Source organism: Callionymus lyra, chromosome 15 (assembly GCF_982586985.1).
Source record: "Callionymus lyra chromosome 15, fCalLyr1.hap1.1, whole genome shotgun sequence".
Taxonomy (NCBI): domain Eukaryota; kingdom Metazoa; phylum Chordata; class Actinopteri; order Syngnathiformes; family Callionymidae; genus Callionymus; species Callionymus lyra.
The window spans coordinates 20,797,629-20,817,114 of NC_141832.1; the positions used below are offsets into that span (position 1 = coordinate 20,797,629).

The 19,486-nt window shown below is 39.2% G+C and overlaps 2 protein-coding genes across 3 annotated transcripts; both read left to right on the top strand.

Moving 5' to 3' along the window:
- The first annotated feature begins 5,604 nt into the window (after positions 1-5,604).
- Positions 5,605-13,729, top strand: LOC148065300 (SWI/SNF-related matrix-associated actin-dependent regulator of chromatin subfamily E member 1-like). 2 transcript variants are annotated; one of them, XM_087809922.1, is made up of 11 exons: positions 5,605-5,668; positions 6,249-6,304; positions 7,049-7,092; positions 8,023-8,121; positions 8,835-8,927; positions 9,222-9,353; positions 10,768-10,939; positions 11,605-11,777; positions 11,958-12,059; positions 12,131-12,356; positions 12,878-13,729. In XM_087809922.1, the coding sequence occupies exons 2-11, from the start codon at positions 6,298-6,300 to the stop codon at positions 13,204-13,206; spliced, it is 1,377 nt and encodes a 458-aa protein (XP_087666048.1). In that variant the 5' UTR covers positions 5,605-5,668; positions 6,249-6,297; the 3' UTR covers positions 13,207-13,729. The 2 variants fall into 2 exon arrangements, with proteins under 2 accessions (XP_087666048.1, XP_087666049.1); XM_087809923.1 differs by having other exon boundaries at positions 8,835-8,915.
- Positions 13,730-14,755: 1,026 nt separating this feature from the next.
- On the top strand, positions 14,756-18,126 carry LOC148065301 (brorin). The gene is made up of 3 exons (XM_087808377.1): positions 14,756-15,100; positions 16,842-16,971; positions 17,918-18,126. Exons 1-3 carry the CDS (start codon positions 14,756-14,758, stop codon positions 18,124-18,126), a joined length of 684 nt encoding a protein of 227 aa, XP_087664503.1.
- The last annotated feature ends 1,360 nt before the right edge of the window (positions 18,127-19,486 follow it).

Consider the following 19,486-nt stretch of genomic DNA (forward strand, 5'->3'; position numbering starts at 1 on the left):
ATCGCACGGCGAGTTGAAGACACATCAACAACCCACCGACAGCAATGAATGTGAACCATGAACCTGCAGCTGCTACCTGGATTGAAAAAAAAGTTTTTTTGTTGAATCTAAGATGCGTGTATTTCATGGAAAATGTCACTACTATGACACTATAATCAATTTAATCTGGCATTTTTAGCAGTCTTCCCATTTAGATTAGATTAGATTAGATATACTTTAATAAAAAATCTATAAATATAAATACAAAGAGGAAACAAAAATGATGAAAAAATAATTAAATTAAATAATAATAATAATAAAAAACTAAACAAAACAAAAAAACTGTTAGAAACATTTCAGGATGATTTGTTGTATTATTGCCTCATGAAGGTCCTCCTAAATCCAGTCAACGGGCTCGTAAACACACACAAGCGCAGTGAGGCCAAGAGTCAGGGTACACTCAACACTCGATGGTTTCTCTGATTCACAAACTCACCGACAGCGTTGAATGTTTCCCAAGACTTGAAGACATGTATTGAACAGCTGAGTTCATACTTAAAAGACATCGCTATAATTTAGTGTACAGCCTATAAGTAAATAATCTGCCCTATGTTTGTAAAATTGTTTAATTTAAAATATTTGTTCCATTTCTCAACGTGTTCTGTAAACAAACATTACTGTGTTATGATGAAAAGTACTATTCAATCTGTAGTGGGACTGCTGTGCAACAAATGACCAGCAGATGTCGTTAATACCAAATTATCTGTTTAAAAAAAAAGGTTGTAATCGATACATAAGTAAACTCTCAAATGGTGTCATCCCACCATCACATCACTGCTGGTTTCACCGTTAAGCTGGTTGATGGTTGATTGAGGTTTGTCACCTTGCAGAGCTGCCAACATCCTAAATAGATCCTGAAGAGAGAGAAAAAAAAAAGGGAAATGGGATCAGGTTCACTGTCTTCAAACCTCACATCGTAAAGTCATCTCTCCAGACCATCCATCATCCTCACTCATTAGACCACATGGCTTTTTCAGCCTATTATGACGACTATTGAGTGAGTAAGTTAGGCTGTGTAACACTTTAATAATGAATATACACGAAGACGAAATCAGTCACGTCATTCCTGCATGTTTTTGTTTTTACTAATTTGCATGGAATTTACCTGTAAATTATACTTTCAGAGAATATTTTTATTTGCATAAGATTGTTAACATATTATATTCTGGTGGTTCTCTATACATCATATACATCATTTCTTCAACACCTGATTATATCACGGATGCTTACCTGGTGAATAATTCAAAATAGAACTGTTACATTGAATGTCTAATTTAGCTTTTGTTTCAATATATAGTCATAGGACTGTCCATTGTTATTCCAAATAAATATAAAGGAAGAATATAGGCTTAGAATAAGGATAGTACTATTATATGTTAATACACTATCCACAAAAGCGTCGTTGTGTAATCTGTGTTTACCCAGTTTCCTTTTAAACAGGTTGGGATTCCAGCATTGATTTTATTGTGTTTATTGAGGTCCAGCTTCTCATGGGCTGCGACCTTGATCTCAGACAATGGCGTGTAAGGCAGCGTAGATAAAGATCATGACCACTAAAGGTAAGGTCATGCAGTGAACAGAATAGATAAGTTGAATATGACTCATGTGGACTGTTGTTAGAATCAATGAAATATTCGATTGGAAGACACAGTGACGGCTTCCCATCCCTTCTCCATCCTACTGAATATAAGTGAAAAGGAAAACCTTTTCCTGAACTTTTGGCAACAATCAGGGTCGCAGCTGAATAAACAAGCAGCTGAAATGGATTCAATGTTTCTAAGAGGTTTAGGGAAAAGTAATGTGATGTCATATTGATGATCTATTGGCCTACTCTTATCCAGTGAGACACAACAGAAAAAAATCTCAGACAAATTGTTTGGTTTTGGAGAGGGAGTTGCCAAGAAGTCTCCATAACCTTATGGCAAACACAAGACTATAATACCTGCCTGGCTTTGGAAAACCCAGTTGAGGTTTCTGGTGAGTGAAGAGCGTGGGCCCATTTTCTCTGGCTTCTACGACCCTGTTCCCACGAATGGATGGATTTTTAATAAACTCCATCGTGGAGAAAGGGACAAGAGTATTTGATAGGTATAAAGCACATGATTTATCAGCTCTTCTGAGCATAAAACCCAGAGTCACTGATCCACTCCAATCCATACCCCTCTCACAGTGAAAATAGCATGTCGAATATTTTACCTCCTAAAAGCAATACAATTTGTCAACACGGTACACAACCAGAGCTGAAGGACTATGCAGAACACCATGTCCAGTCTTGGTCAAGGGTTACTTGAAGCTATAGTTTAGCGTTAATCGAGATAGGTTGTTCTGAATAGTAAAAAATACTATTAATATGACTATTACATGCATTTTAAAAGACTAATTTCAGCCTGACCAAGGCAGTAATTCTGATTTTTGGGTCTGTCAAGTACTGTAGTAAGTGGTCAGTACACAGCACACTGCTTCAGGTCATTCATATCTGCTTCAAGGTATACTTGGAAAATGAATGACCAGACATGTGTATGAACATGTGAGAAAACGTAATCTATGGAATCCAAGGAGAAGATCCTCAACTGATAAAGGGTCTTCAAATTAACACAGTAGTTGAGAGTGTGAATTGTACTGCTGACAGAGGTGGATCCATGTTGACCTCTTCCAAGAAACATAACCTATATCTTGTTAAAAGTCTGCAGCGGATGTGAAGTCAAGGGTGAGCGAGGAGAATGGGTAGTTAAGGGGGATGGTAACTCTGTCTGGTGAGAGTAGCGTTGATCGATTCCAGGCTTGGTATTCTCCAGACTGGTTGAATGGTAAAGGTCAAGGTTCACGCGCTCTGGTTTCCTATCAGAGGCAGACGCTTGTGTGTGTGTGTGTGTGTGTGAATGCAAATATGAGCGTGGGGGGGGGAGGGAGAAGTGAGAGACGAGGGTGGTGATCCAGAATAAGTGAGGTGCAGGACGCCTCTCTTCCTCCGCGGCTCTCTGTCGTCTCACCATCCCCCCACCTGAGTCTTGAACCCATGACCCCGGTGAATGAGTTCATGGGAGGCACCAACATCATGAGATATGTGAACGTGATTGTTTACACACTCGCACTCGCACACGCACGCGCGCACACACACAGATCGAATGTGTGTGTGTGTGTGTGTGTCTGAAGCTTAATGCCTGGTCCAGACTGAATCAATATTTCAATCTAACTGCCATTGAAATCTACTCGGACACAAAAACTCACACATATGTGCTTATGTCTCTGCAGACTCACACACTAGGTTTTTCCTGAATGAAGACACACACAAATGTAGCAATATCACAGCAAACATACTCTGACACTCTGTCACACCATGGTTTGTTCCTGCAGACAAGCAGCCGCTCCCCCATGGAAACAATGGTAAATACATTCTGGATTATTCTACTATGAAAGTACAATCCATGGCAATATACACCAGAGGTAAATATGAAAACTTACCCAGCATCCTCCACGGGCTTCCTTCTTTACTTTCCCTTCATCTCGTTCTCTCCCTCAGTTAGAGCTAATCCTCTCCCTGTCTCTTTCATTCTGTCCCTTCATCCTTCGACTGTGAGGTGAATCTTCCTTCTGGTTTCTACACCCGATCGCCTCCAGATTTCCTGCAGCTGCTTCTCTCCCTCCTCGGACGAGTCTTCTTCCTTCCGCTGGAGGACTCAGACTGTCTGAGCGAGGGTCAGCGAGGGGGGTGAGCGAGAGAAGATGAGGAGGAATGGTGAGTGCACACCAGGACACTCACGCTGCCAGTTCCAATGAATATTGTGCACAATCTGCTCACCCCTCCTCTCGCTCGATCTCTCTCTCCGGCTCCCTCTCTCTCTCCAGCCCCCCTTTCTTCCCCACTACACCTCAACGTTTCCTTCTCATTGAATGAAGGTTCAGGCAAAACTCTGCCAATATCTGCTTTATTTCAATGCATTCTGGATAAATTTGAGTTAAGAATATTGCAAGATTATCACAAATTATTGACATTTATATTATCATTATTCAGGATGACACGCACCTTTTAACTAAGAAAACACATAAGCTATATTTTTGGTGCATTTATCCAAGGATTTGCATGTTGATTGATCATGGGGTGAATAAGAACGTTTTTATGTTATCATCCAGGTAACAATGTTCTATCGATCCTAAACACTGTTTAACAAGGTTTGTTCATGTTGTCTTTAGACACTGTCTAGACAAAGTCAAATTTGTCCGATCGTTTGGTGTGACTGTGAAAGGCATACTCATATTTTTGAATACAAATATTTTAATAATGATAACATATATTTATAAAACACCTTTCAGAAGGACACTAGTCTCAAAGTGCTTTACATGAATTACAACAAAACATTATTCCGTTTAAAAATCATACAATACATTAAGAACAGCACAATAATAACAACAATAAAATTAAAAAGGAAATCCAAGATAACTAAATTATTGAAGGTGAGTTGAAAACTGTTCAATAATCCAGTTGAATGTGACAGAATGTGTTTTCTTGTACATGTTTGTCGACAACAAGATAGGATAACTACAAGCCATGAATGTAAATTATCAATATGTATTTTTGTGATATTCATCAACTGAGTTTGAAACATCATCACAGTTTTACTTAACATGTTGATGGCCTGAATGTAAGTAAGTAAGTAAGTAATTTTTATTTATATAGCGCTTTTCCAGACCAGGGTCACAAAGCGCTTAAACAATCAAAACAATACTCAATAAAGTATAAACTTTAAAGGTCAAGATAAAACTGACAAGTAATGTGACAACAACAACCACAAAAAAGTAACAATGGAAAACGATCAAATTAATTTTAATGTATCTTTACGAGCAGGTTTGTGTATTCCAACTAAAAAAGAACACACAAGAAAGTCCATTTTTGAACCTGTTGAAAATACATAACTCAATTTTATATTGTGACTAATTCATCCATTTCGTATTCTATTGCCCGCCAAAATACATTTAAAATAAAAATAAAGTTTGCCTGAGCAGAAATGCATCTGTAAACCAAAGGTAAGTAGAGAGTATACTTACCGTATGTTATCTATTGTCTTCTTCAGCAGTAATCATTCATTTTATTTTTTGGGCTGGATTAAGCTGACTTTACCACGCGTGTACTAATTCTCTGATAAACTGATTTAAATCAAACTTTTAGTCACCAACACGCTCATGAAGGTTAGTCAGGTGCGATGACACACCCCGGCCAGTAGGGGGTGGAATGATGAATCACATCACACTGTAAGATTGGGTTCTTTAAATTGTATTTTTTTTTTTTTAAATTGTCAAATAAATTAGGATTTAACGTCACCTTCTGTCACATCCTCAACAAAATAAAAAGGTTAGTCTGTCCCACATGTTTAAGCTCCAGTCTGACGTAAATAACCCTCGCATGTCGGCCAAACTTTTTTTGTTTTATTACATGAATACTAAAGCGCAAATAAGACGTCTTTTCTCATCAACAAAATTGTTTTGTTAATCGTGCACCGTGCCCGCGCACGCGTACTGTTTCCCGAACCGAATACTGACGTTGAGGACCAACGTCATCATTCCTCGACAAGTCACTCCCCGAGCCGACGGTCTCGGCAGAGCGTCCATTCAGCGGGAACAAAGGACCGAGTTTGTACGATGTTTGCTATAAAATATACGTATGTTGTGTGGGATTTGCTTGCGAATCTGTGCTTGCATGTAAACGGTGTGAAGTGTTGTGGGGTTATTTGTACAGAAAGGTATCGAAGTCAACTAAAAAACAACAACTCATCGCCCCTGAATGCGACGCGTTAGCTTAGCTTTGTTATAACCTAGCTTCACATTGTGGTTCTTCTTGCAAACTAGTTACTCTCAATGTTTTTATTTATGTTTTTAATTCAAATGTATTAACTATATTGTTGGAGCATTGAGTCACCGTTAGGTGATAATGAATGTTCAGGGTCCAAACTAGTGGGCCTTATCGAAGAGCAAGTCGAGACCTTGTACGAAACTAGTTAACCATCGTATTGATAATAGTCTTAGGCTTTATTCCGACGAAATTATTTTTACATGTTCTATTACAAAAAGGACTAAGATACAATCGGTATATTTGTGTCCATTATATAGACAGGAAGTTCCTTCCCCATAGTGGGGTCGGAAGGTTTTCGTCATCAGCTGTAAAAGCTAATCCTCATTTGACCACATTCTTATACCTCGTCTTCTCATGTTTACAGGTTGAAAGCTACAGAAAGAGGTTGATTTTTACCTCATCCATTACCAATCATGTCAAGTAAGTGCAATTCCTTATTTAATTACATACCAGAAATCATTTTCAAACTGAAATCATTTTTGTGGATAAGGCTGAACTATTAAAATGTATCATTTTCTCCTCAAGTAAATGTTCAGAGAAGTTTCTCTCGTTTGTTCTGGTCCTGATATATTTGCACCCGTTCTGTAGACACTCTTGTCTAAAGGGGTTTTCCTGAATAGAGTGAATTTGTGATAATGTCCTGGTGTTCTTGCTGTATACTATAGTCATTTTTACAACATGTAAATTGACTTTAGGTCATATTGGATTTTTTTTCTGATCATCCTTTTGGAGGTCAAGAGAGTTTCCGTGTCTAATACACCATGAAAATAGTTATTTGTTCCTTATTTTATAATTCATCAGCGTTCCTTGCACAGAAGCACGAACCTTAGGAACATAGAGATAAGAAAAAACGTTTCTAATATTCTGTATCAAGAGGCCGTGCATTGAGGGCTTTTGCTCTGCAAATGGCAGCTTTTTTTTCTATGGATCCTGAGTGCTCCCTTTAGCAATTAGATGCTCCACAGAAAGATGGAGAAGATAATCAGGCCAGATAAAGTGTTTCTCGCTGAATATGGTTTAAAAATGATGAGGGATCCTGTCTCATTGTGTGCTGCATAAAGCCAAAGTCAATTGATTTTTTTTTTGTGTGATGAGTATAACACTGGGTGTTTTCTGTCGTAGCAATGTTTAATCTGAAATTACAACAAATATTTTTATTTGCAGAACGACCTTCCTATGCCCCACCTCCACCCCCTGCCCCCACCACAGTAAGTATTTTAATCTCATAATTTAAAATTGCTTTCACACTTGGTTAATTGGTCCATCTCAACCTCCCCATTAAATAGAGGTGTGCAATATGACTTAATAACATGGCAAAAGAGAACAATTATTTGATCTGATCTGCGAATTATATTCTTTTTACAGTGGGTGACGTGCAGCCTGTGATGGCAAATAACTTTTCAAAGAAATTACTTTCATGTATTTTAACCAACATTTAATTAATAAGATTTATGATTTTATATGAGTGCAACCTTCTGTCAAAAATGAGACGTTAATCCAGTAGAAACTTGACATTTGAACTGAAGCTAAAACATGGGTTTATCGTTAACTGTCCAGTTTATTATATTTGATTAATTCGAGGAAAAGTCAATGTATGAATGGAATTAAATACAGGATCACAATGTTGTGCTCACTCCCCACGTCTTCTGATTGGTTTTCCACATCCTCTCTGCTCAGTTCCTTATCATGAAATTGAATGGCCTGCAGACGCGGCATATTATGGACTGAACACATCAGGTGTTAGCTTTATGATAAGTTCCTCTCATAAACATAGCCGGCTCCAATCAGCCTCCAGCTTATTCTCTTGCAGCCGCAACCTTTATGTGTATTTAATGTCACTTGTGTCTTTGCATTGTTTGTTTTTGATTTGATAGTGTTCTCCCCTTGAGTATTTTGTGTTAGGTGACTTGTTGGTTTATTTATTGATATGCGATGCATCCCCGCCTCCCTCACAGGTTTGCTGATACTCTGACTTGTACAACTAAAAGTTTGCACCTAGTCTGTCTTAAAACTGCATGATGCTGTTTTATGGGGAGGAAAAAAATCTCATGACCTTCTTGCCACTTTTTCCTGTTTATGTTTTCCTCTCGTTTGTGCCCATATCTCATTCGTGTTTTGTCTCATTTGTCTTCCATCAGCAATTGCCTTCCACCCAGGGGTTTGTTGGCTACAACCCCTACAGTCACCTGGCCTACAACAACCTCCGACTGGGAGGGAGCTCCGGAGGCTCCAGCAGGGTAATGAATCAAAGGAGGGGTTTTGAAATGAGTTGTGGGGATTTTTACTTATTGTGGCAACAGTTGAAAATATGCAGGGTAAATGAATTTGTCACACTTGATGCTAAAAAATACTTTAAAATGTTTTATTCGAATAAGTCTGTATGTATTAAATAAATAATATATTATATTAAAGTTTATTTATTTACAATCAAAATTTGATTTACAAAATAAACACACTATTAGTATAGGAGATCATGATGAAGAAACTGTTGATGTTGCCTGCCTTGGGGCATTAAAAGATAACAATTATAAATTCCCCAAAAAGATCTACCTTTGATAAAAACTAAAATGTTTTGTAAATTAAGCATTTTCTAAAATAAAGGGGTTATTAGGGATTACAAATCAACATTGTTGCTCCCCTGTTGCCTTTTCCCAAATGTTTAATCCCCCTAAAATGTTTTTCTTTTTCCATTATTTAAGAGTATTTACTGTAAATTGTAAAGTTTGAACTTTAAACTTAATATTTACCGAATGTTATGGTAGTTTGAAGTAAAAAAAATTCTAAATTGACAACATTTTCTGGGCTCTGATCAGTTTTCCGAACACACGGGCACCAGAACTTAAAGGTGCATGTTATTCCTATTTATCTGATTTCTGTACCGTGCTTTGAGGTTTGTTTAAACTTTCTGATGTGAAAGGAATCTGAACATATCATATTTGCTCTCTTGCAGAACTCCTCAGGCATCACTGTCCCAAAACCTCCCAAACCTCCAGACAAGCCCCTGATGCCTTACATGCGGTACAGCCGGAAGGTAAGCAGGAAGGTAAGACACCCATCCACGGTGTCTGCTTTTACTGCTTGTCCTCCGATCCCCTGAATGGTTGCAGGGATTGAGGGTGAAAACAGCCAAGCCATGACGCCTTTACCACAAACTACCTATCTATAGCATGTTCTGCTGCCACTCTTTCAGCCCTGTAACACAATCCTACTGAAATCTGTATCGACATGCTCTTGTCAGTCTGCCCATCCACCATTTAGTCTTTTGTTTCCTACTTTGACCTACCAATCTCTGCTCCATGCATTTTACCTGAAGTGACTCTAGTCTCTCGTGCGTTAGGTGTGGGATCAGGTGAAGGCATCCAACCCCGATCTAAAGCTATGGGAGATTGGGAAGATCATCGGAGGCATGTGGAGGGATTTGACTGATGAGGAAAAGCAGGATTATCTGAACGAGTATGAAGCTGAAAAGGTGAGTGAGGCTGTCACGACATTATCTCTCTTTAACTAGTGATGTTTTTGCTACTCTTTTTATTTTTAAACCATTGAGATCTAATCAACTCTTTACTTATTGTGATTAGATACTTTATGGAATTAATTTCCCTACCAAGTCGAAGAAAATTGGTCATTATTAAATTATTTGAAACATGAACATACGTGAGGTGTTTGTGATTGTGGGGACAATCAGTGATGTTTCACAAATAAATCTTGCTATAAAAATCTGTAATTAGCGCCGGCAAGAGATTAAAACATTTAGAAAGTTAATCATCATTACTACTAATGGTACAAAAAATTGCATAAAATGTACCAGTCATCCCGTTAAATGACAAAATAGAGTAACTTACAAGTTTAAGTATTAGTCCCAATATATGTACGGCTTGTAGTAGCACAACAATGTTTTTGTGTTACCTCAGGGTCAAGGTGACCCAAAGGCCGGAAAACAAATGTGTTTGTGGTATCCCTTGTGTTGTCTTCCGGTCAAGGTGAACGACCTCCACCACTGCATGTGTATTCATGAAAGCCAGGGAGGACAACAAAAGGGATACCACAAACACGTTTGTTTTCATGTCTCGGATAACACAAGGGTTAACCAAATGTTAGGACCTATACATTTGAGGATCTACTTTTGTTATAGGCCTGACTTTGACGACACGACATTATACACAGTGTTTGAAGAGTTCACTTTCTATGTGAACTAGTTCAAAGTTAATTTCACTAAATTTGAACTAGTTCAGTTCATTGTTCATTATTCAACATTTTCAAATATTTCACCGCTTAATTGGTTCACATTTTTATATATATATATATATATATATATATATATATATATATGTTACCACAAGCTCTTTTTCAAAATATATACTATATATATAATAAAAAAGACAGCAATTATTATATCTGTTTAACTATATTTTTTAACATAAAACACATGCGTCAAATGTCGTTGTCTTATCGGAAACAATTAAAGTACTCAGAAAAAAAACAACATAGTAATTTAATTTGTTTTTGTGGAATACAGGTAAGAATAGGATGAATAAAATATACATAAAAATAAAATAATGAAATGCAGTTTACATTGAGGCAGCATTTCTGTTCATTAAGTCACAGTGGCCTGAAAATATGAACTAGTTCATGAACTATCAGCCAATGAATTCAGACACTGATTATGCATCTGCAAAAAAAAGAAAAGTGTTACAGGCATTCATTTTAAGCTCATACTGGCTGGTTTCACATTGTAGTGCCTTAAACATCCAGTTATGTCCAGCTTCTGAATGACCCCTTTTCATGCTGACTCTTGGTAAATGTTAAATCACCCCTGAAGGTAAACTTGTAATAAACTCAAGAATGAATTGCTCAGTTGCTGCTTCTCTTTTGCCGATCGGCAGATCGAGTACAACGATTCGTTGAAGGCCTACCACAACTCTCCCGCCTACCTGGCCTACGTCAATGCTAAGAACCGGGCTGAAGCAGCGATGGAAGAGGAGAGCAGGCAGAGGCAGAGTCGTATGGACAAAGGGGAGCCTTACATGAGCATCCAGCCGGCTGAAGACCCCGACGGTTGGTTTCCATTTCCTCGAGAAAATGAGAAGTGATAGATCCTTGATGTTGCTCAGCTAATGTAATATATTTCCTGCTTTCTAGATTAGACATTTCCTTTTACCGCAACAAACAAACCACTTTGATTATTGAAGTTAATGTTAACTTATTCAAATGTTAATTAGACCTTTTCTGAAGAAGTGCTATTTTCTGTTTAACCTCCAAAAATACCTAAACCATCTAGTCATTTTAATATGGACCTCTGAAATGGTGTCATTTTATTTTTGACACCCTGTATAAAAAACTATTTAGTCTTATTTGTGTTTCAGTAATTACAATTATTTTTTCCTGTATTGGCCATTGGACGCCCCCTGGCGGACGAGATCCTTTGTATTAATCCATACTGCCTGAGCTAAAGACCGGCTCTGATTACAGCAATTTAAAATCTCACTCTGCTTCATGTAGAACAAGATTTCAACATTTTGGATACAGACATGATGCACATATGGACTGAGGAGGCTGTCCTGGAGTTTACAGTTAAACTTTTTTCAAGCCAGAAACCAACATTGTCTAGTTCCAAAAAGAATACACATTATTTCAGCCTGCATTAGAAATGGATCCTAATGTCAGAACTTTGTCTCCATGAATGGCCGCTGTTGTCTCACTGAAGCTCCCTGTTCTCTCAGACTACGACGATGGGTTTTCGGTGAAGCACACGGCTGCAGCTCGCTTCCAGAGGAACCATCGGCTGATCAGTGACATCCTCAGCGAGATTGTGGTGCCAGACGTTCGCTCCGTGGTCACCACGGCCCGTATGCAGGTTCTGAAGAGGCAGGTCCAGTCCCTCATGGTCCATCAGGTGGGTCACCGGAGCGTCTGGCTTTCTAGAAGAGCTGATTGGTCGTATCTTTTACCAAAACAAACATTTATATGGCCTCAAACAGTTATTGTACTTTCAAGTCAAGCACTTCACTTGTACAACATGTACCATTATTTTTACCTACTTTACTGGAGATTAATAAGATTTTATGTATCTCAGAGAAAACTGGAGGCAGAACTTCTTCAGATCGAGGATCGACATCAGGACAAGAAGCGGCGTTTCCTGGAAACGACGGATTCATTCAACACCGAGTTGAAACGGGTATAAACTCACGACATAACGTTTGAGAACTTTTAAGTTGGATCTTAACTGAATATATGGCGTGTGTTTAGTTGTGTAGCCAGAAAGTGGAAGTGGACATGGAGAAGCTGGCGTCTGAGATCGCAGCAGCCGAGGAGGTGGCGAGGCGTCGGGCGGAGGAGCGCGAGCGAGAGGCTGCAGAGCAGGCGAGCGCAGCTCAGCGCGGGAACGACGAGGAGGCAGCGGCGCAGAACGAAACCAGTGCTAACAGCAGCTCAGGGAGCAAAGAAGAAGCAGAAACTTCTGCCATGGAGACGGGTAAAGATTCTTAACACTTTTACTGATGTCAGACTTATATTATATATTATATTTAACAGAACTGTATCTATTTTTACTTATAAGGCTTTCAAATAATATTTTCATTTGATGGGTTTTTTTTGTATAGATTTCAATAAATTTTGTCTAAATAACGATAAATATTCAACGTGTTTGATCATTTTTGGGCAGCTTGATGGCAGCAGTGATTATATATTGCTAATGGAACAATGTACTCCTGGCGAAGACTGAGGACGAGAGGATACAGTTGACTCCAGCAGCTTTAAAAACATGTTAAGACATCAATTATTTTGATTCCTTAACAAATAAAAGTGGTTACATCTTCTTCAAGAGTCACTCGGGCAATTATAAAAATATATCCTTGTTCCTACAGCATCACAATATATCGTATCTTTGCCGCTGTATCGTGATACGTGTTGCATCGTCCACGTTCTTACCAGTGACGCCACTATCTCAGACATTGTATTTTGTTAAGTAGATAAATGTTTCTTCTCTTTATTCAGACGAGGCTCCTGCAGAAATGTCTTCTGATGCCCAACCTGGCCTGCCATCAACCCCAGACCCCCCGTCGTCTGTATCGGACAAAGCGGCCACAACCCCCGAAGCCCCCCGAGAGACCACCACTCCCAACAGCAGCGTGCTCACGGAGGATGGGATGAGCAGTAAGCTGTCTCCCTCTTCAGACAGCAACCCCCCAGCCACGAGGCTAGCGCCTTCAGTCCCTCAGGTTGAAGATCGTAGCGAGTCCACATCGCCCCCTGTCGCAAATTCAGAAGAAAGCAACCCCCCGGCAACACCTCTTTTGCCCCCGAACCAGGATTTTGAGATGTAACCGTCATTAATAATGGAAAAGGATTTGTCACCAAAGAGCTACACACACTCCAATAATTAAATCCAAGCCTCAGTGGCTTCTGCTGGATGTGGCTTCCATGTTTGTCCTGAGTTCCCCACCATCCCAGCCTGAAGGGTCAACATGAAATAACCTGCATGACCCTTGACCATGTGTTCCCTCTTTTAACCCCTCAAACCTGCCAGGCTTTAGTTTACTAAAGTAGAACATATTTTTAGATCTAGAACCTTTTAGCTCATGTGGGTCTTTTTCTAGTTTCCATCTGACCTCCACATGTGTGGAGACTTCCCCATCTTCAATGGAGGACTGATGGAGAACATGTATCTGTCCTTGTCTCTGAAGACGTGTCGTGATGCTGGTTCCTGAATGTGTTTCCTGCTCGTTTCACTCGGCTGTAACCTCAACATGAATTTTCTTACTTGAACTAGACTCCTTTAGTAAACCTTTTAAAAAACAATATTCCTTTGTATTGTTTATCTAAATAAAGCTAAGAATTCTCTTTTTTCACCTGCATCTTCGTCAACTTGATGATGGGGATGATTTCCTTTAGTCTTGGACAATAATATATAAGGTGCTTTTAATCATATTTTACTGTTTCATACATCTAAGTAAGTAATTGTTTTGTTTTGCAGGCTTTTAGATTGATTATTGATGGATAATTTATTATAAAGGCAAATTTAAGTACTAGTTTTAGTAATTACTTGTGTATCCCATTTTAGGGTTAATTTACTGATGCAATCAAGTGTGCTTATGAAGCTTCGTGAAACCGATTATATTTTATTTTTAGAAATTAGTAGGTGAGTTTGAAAAAATGAGATGTAAATAGCACTGGTGTCCTATCGATTATAGAGAAGTGGGCTCTAAAAAGATGGATACTGCGTCATTAACCCATGTGAGTGAGTTTAGTGTTAAACTCCCAGTGGAAAAATGCCAGTCTTAAGTAACCAGAAGGTGTTTATCCAGTTAGTTGTTGCCTTTTATGCCAATAGCTTGCTGTGCTGGTCAGTTGGTGTGCGATTCTGCTGAATACACAACTGTAAGACGGCATAAAAACATTTTCAATTGCTTATTTATTTCACCAAATATATAAATATTTTAAATCTTGTTTCAAGTATCTGTCAAGATACCAAGGGTCATACTCAAACCAGGAAAACTTTCCTTTTTGGTTTATACGTTTTAATCATAACTTGGTGAGAATTATATAAAACCTGTTTGCTTCTTACCAAAAAAATGACTACTAACGTATGCTTTTTACAAGAAAAATAAAATCAATCGAAAAATACAATATCAAGGCAACAAAAAGAACTAAACGTGGTTGAAAAAAAAACTATGAAAACAGAACAAAACAATATATAAAATGAGATAAAGCAGGATAATATAAATTAACAAAAAAAAGTAGAGTTAAATGTAAAGAGTTTAAATTCATAAGCCAAATATATTACTATGGCAACGCCCACTTCCGTGCCACTGTGTCTGTAGATGGTGATGCTTGACCTGAGTCCATGTTAAAGTGACTTGAGTCCTCCTCACCATGAGACCCGGACCCTCCTTCCTGCTCCTCTTCCTCCTCTTCCCGCCTCCAGCCCGCGCCTCCTCCGACCGCAAGCAGGACTACGACGCGTGGGACTACCGCGGGAAAGTGTGCGTGGACGAGCGCGGGTTCGTGTACGACCTCGGACAGGTGTACCACCCCGGGCACCACGCGTGCCCGTGCACGTGCACATCGGAAGGACCGGTGTGCGCGCGACCCAGGTGTCCGAGGGTCCACCCGCGGTGCACGCGCATCCGTTACAAGAGATGCTGCCCGGTGTGCGAGTCCATGGCCAGGAAGTGCGCGTACGGCGGCAGGACCTACTGGGTCCTCGAGGAGTTCACGGTGCGTGAAATGAACGAGACTCTCTGAGGGACTTCAGTTTTCAAGACGGAAAAATGTTGACTAGTCTCGGACGATCACTCTCCGTGGTGCTGAAAGTTTTCCGTTTGTTACATTTATAAAAACCTTATTTTATTTAAACACTAATATACTGTAATGTCCATCTTGTACTGTAGTCTCGACGAGAAGAATTGTTCCTGAAGAACATTGAGATAGTCTAGAATATCACCTGAAGTACTAAATAATATACATTTAGAATATTGTAAGTAAGTAATTTTTATTTGTATAGCGCTTTACCAGACCAGGGTCACAAAGGGCTTAATTAATCAAAACAATACTCAATAAAGTATATATTTTAAAGATCAAGATAATACTGAGAACACAACAGGAGTTCCAGAAAATCAAAAAAAAACTCCATCAAACACAGAGAGAGAGGAAGATCGTTCCAAAGCTTAGGAGCAACAGCCTGGAAGGATTTCTCTCCTCTGGTCCTGATCCGTGTGCGTGGAACCATCAGTAGATTCTGATCCACAGACCTCAGAGCCCGAGCTGGGGTGTAAGGCTGGATCAGATCAATGATGTAAGGAGGAGTCTGACCATGAATAGATCTGAAAGTAAGAACCAGGATTTTAAAGTTGATCCTGAAAGAAACTGGAAGCCAGTGAAGAGTTTTAAGGACCAGAGAGATGTGAGTTCTTCTACTAGAGCGGGTCAGAATTCTCGCTGCAGAGTTCTGAATCAACTGCACTATAAATCCTTAAAAATATACATATATTCTTATCAAAAGTAAAATGAAAGGTTTTTCTATTTAAAATACCTGTAAACAGGCTTTTGCTTCAACATTCTCTCATCTTGACAAAAAAAGTTTTTCAGGCAATTTACTACCAAAAATAACATCTCGGCCAATCTCGTCCTTCTCTCAATTCATCACAGACATGGCTGTGATTTATCTGTTTGCAAATCAACAGTTGTCATCGGTAAGTGTGTTTTTTATCAGTATCACTGGTTACTCACTTTTACATTGGAATAACAATATGATAAAGTATAAATAGTAAACATTTCCTGCATTAAAAAAAAGGTTCCATGACATGATTTTCAACCTAACTGTTTTATTCTGTTAATAATATTCATAGTAACTTCTTTCCATATACTATCATAAATTGTGATGATTGTGATGTTTGGTTCAGACATCATGAGCGCAGATGTGGAAGAAGAGTATGGAGTTGTAACCATGTTAAATACCTTGAATAAAATGAATTACACAATGTTTAAACAATTTGCAGATTGTTTTTGGCGGCCATATTTATTAGACCCATAATATAAAGGGATCGATAGATGGAAGCAGGTGCTTTAAAAGCCATTTTGTTTGAGCTTAAAGAAATAGAGATGCGTATGTAAAAACTAAATAAAATACAGAAATATATATCTAAAATGTTTGTTCTTGTTTTGTGCTCGTATCTAAACTGTATTTTTTTAATCTAATTTATCTAACGTCGACTCTTCTAATACAATAAATACATAAACATAGAGATTGATTTCTTTCCAAGTGACTTTTGACACTGCGGCTGTTTTGCCGCTGTTATGTTGACACTATTATAGTGTAGTAACTGTAACAATCCCTTCTAGGTACAGATGTTTAACCATTTGTCCAAAATACTGTGATATTTTGGGGATGAGGACAGGCTTATATGGTAGAAATTCAAATGGTGAAATGGACCTGTCTTGTGTTCATCCATGGTCCCAGCTGTCCCGGTGCGAGCGGTGCCGCTGCGAGGCCAACAGGGAAGTCTCCTGCACGGTCTCCCACTGCCCGACCCCCCACTGTGTGGACCCCACCTACGAGGTCCACCACTGCTGCCCGGTCTGCAAGGATGGTAAGACGAGCTCCGAGAACATCACATACAGTCTAGCGGTGACGAAGCAGTGTCCGGTTCTTAGAGCTCAGGAGATGCAACAACAATAATATGTAGTCGTGAAAGAATAGCTGTTCAACGCATAGCAGAGGGCGACATCTAGTGGGCTTCAAAGAGCTTCACGAAGCTTCATCAGACAGTGGAAAATCCTGTTTTAGCTCTGAAGACAAGGTTTGTTTTGTTTTTACTCAAAACAAACATTATTTGTCACGCTCTTAACAGCTATGCTAGTTTTTAGCGGAAGTCTTGTTTGGGAAAATAGTGCCGACATTAAACCGGTTTGCGTTGAACAAAAGTTCGGCGACCCTTTCAGTCCTCGCATCGTCGTCAACGTGTAGATGAAAACTCTGTATACTCCTGCAGGTGTCTGGTTCTGCTTGAGGTTTCTGCCGTCCTCATTGTTGATTCGCCGGTACCTGTTTTTCTTTTCTCCAATATAGTCTTACTTAAACTTTTGAGATCATTTATTATGATTTAACACTTTAACCCTTGCGCGATCTCAGGGTCAAGGTGACCCAAAGGCCACGAAACATGAAAAATATCCCAGGCTTCCATAAATACATATTATTTATGGAAGCCAAAAAAAAAGGTGGAAGTCATTGATCTTCACCTAAAAGGAACACAAATGATACAGATTTTACGTTTGTTTTTCGGGTCAGCTTGACCCAGAGATAATATAAAGGTTAAATAAATTCCAAAAAGACATCCCAGAATTTCAATCAGCAATTATATTGAGCCAGAACCACAAGCTTTGAACGTGTTTTTGCATTTGTATTCGCAACCACAGACGTTTCATTGCATAAAGAATGTTATTTTTTTGTTGCTTTATTGTTTTTCTTTTCGTCTTTTTAACTCATAAACCATCAACTTTATCTACTAACTTGTTGATCCTCTTCTCTTCTACCAGGTCCGAATTGCTTCGCAGGCAGCCGGATCATTCCAGCAGGGGAACCCGTGAACATCGACCAGTGGACCGTGTGCTACTGCACCCACAGTGACGGCACATGGCACACCAACCCGTACGCCATCTGCGAGAAGCAGCCGTCACCCACTCACGCCGCCCAGCCCGGCGGCAGGAAGAAGACGTCGTTTCCCAGACTCGGCGTGATACCTTGAAAGTTCCTACCTTTGAATTCCACCAGCATGATCGGTTTGGTTTTAGTGTTTGTTGGCACTTGAGATCCACATTCCTAATCAGAGACTTCGAAACACACTTGTGTACCAGGATCTAAAAATAACCATCGGAAGCATATGGTGGTGTCGGTGCCAGCTCTTGGTGTGAGGTGCATGTTGCATAAAGTCAACTGTCATACAGTCGTCAGCATGGGTGAGGCACAGGTTGAGCTGCCTCAGTAACTGGATTGTCACGTTTACAATGAGATTTGTTGTCCTTAATTCTTGCAACAGACATGAACTTTTATACTCAAGCATGCTCTGTTTACCTTGTACTGTATTTAGAGCAACTAATATGACAGAATATTACAGTATTATTAAGCTCTGGTGTCCGAATCTAAAGGTATTATTTATCTTTACCTGGAAAACATTGAACTTAACCTCAACCCTCGGTTCAGTTTATCTGTTGTTTACAAGCAATACTACCTAATTTTTGTACATTGTACATGAAGTCAAATAAAATCTAAATGGTGTCTAGTAAACTAAAATAAATAAAGTTAAACATTGAGTCAATTCAATGTAATTTAAAGTGTCATATCATAACAAAGTTGTCTCAAGACACTTACAGTTTAAGTAAGACTATAGTGGAGAAAAGAAAAACAGATCCCAGCGAAATCAAAATGTGACATTGGCGAGGAAAACTGTCCTTTAACAAGGCAGAAACCTCAAGCAGAACCAGACTCAGTGTTGCCGACCTCCTGCTGATGACAGTGCGTGATAGAAAGGAGTCCAGAGTCCAGGAAGGGTCATGATTAATGTGCTTCAGGCTGGGAAGGAAGACATTACGTAGGGTTCACCTTATTGTCCATGTTCTTCTACAGTACTGGGCGGCAGATTAGCTCCTGCATTCAGGAATGTTTCCACCTGTGCTCAGCTTTTAACTTGCCGATTATGCTACAGTGTCTCTTGAAACATTTGAACACCTTTGTGTACGAAGAGAAAATACCTCTCAACATCGACATTCCCTGGACTTGAGCATGTTGTGAAGACAGTTAACTGCCAAGGAGCCAAATAGGACTTAAATGGACTTGTAAAGCGCCTTTCACAGACCAGGGTCACAAGACGCTTAAATAACTAATACAGTTTAAAAAAATATTCTAATTTCGAAAACTTTAAATGGTCAAGACAACCTAGTGACGAACACAGCAACCCCGAGATAATCAAGGAAAAGCCTGCACAAATAAAACTGTCTTAAGATGTTTCTTGAGTCAGTAGATCCAAACACAGAACCATCAGTAGATTCTGATCCATAGACCTCAGAGCCCAAGCTGGGGTGTAAGGCTGGATCAGATCACTTATTAAA

Excerpts from the sequence above, each read along its gene's own strand:
- LOC148065300 (XM_087809922.1), top strand. Across the intron at positions 8,928-9,221 it reads GCCGGAAGGTAAGCAGGAAG|GTGTGGGATCAGGTGAAGGC; the intron begins GTAAGACACCCA and ends CTCGTGCGTTAG. Across the intron at positions 12,357-12,877 it reads AACTTCTGCCATGGAGACGG|ACGAGGCTCCTGCAGAAATG; the intron begins GTAAAGATTCTT and ends CTCTTTATTCAG.
- LOC148065301 (XM_087808377.1), top strand. The coding sequence starts at position 14,756 with ATGAGACCCGGACCCTCCTTCCTGCTCCTCTTCCTCCTCTTCCCGCCT. Across the intron at positions 15,101-16,841 it reads GGGTCCTCGAGGAGTTCACG|CTGTCCCGGTGCGAGCGGTG; the intron begins GTGCGTGAAATG and ends CCATGGTCCCAG. Across the intron at positions 16,972-17,917 it reads CTGCCCGGTCTGCAAGGATG|GTCCGAATTGCTTCGCAGGC; the intron begins GTAAGACGAGCT and ends CTCTTCTACCAG.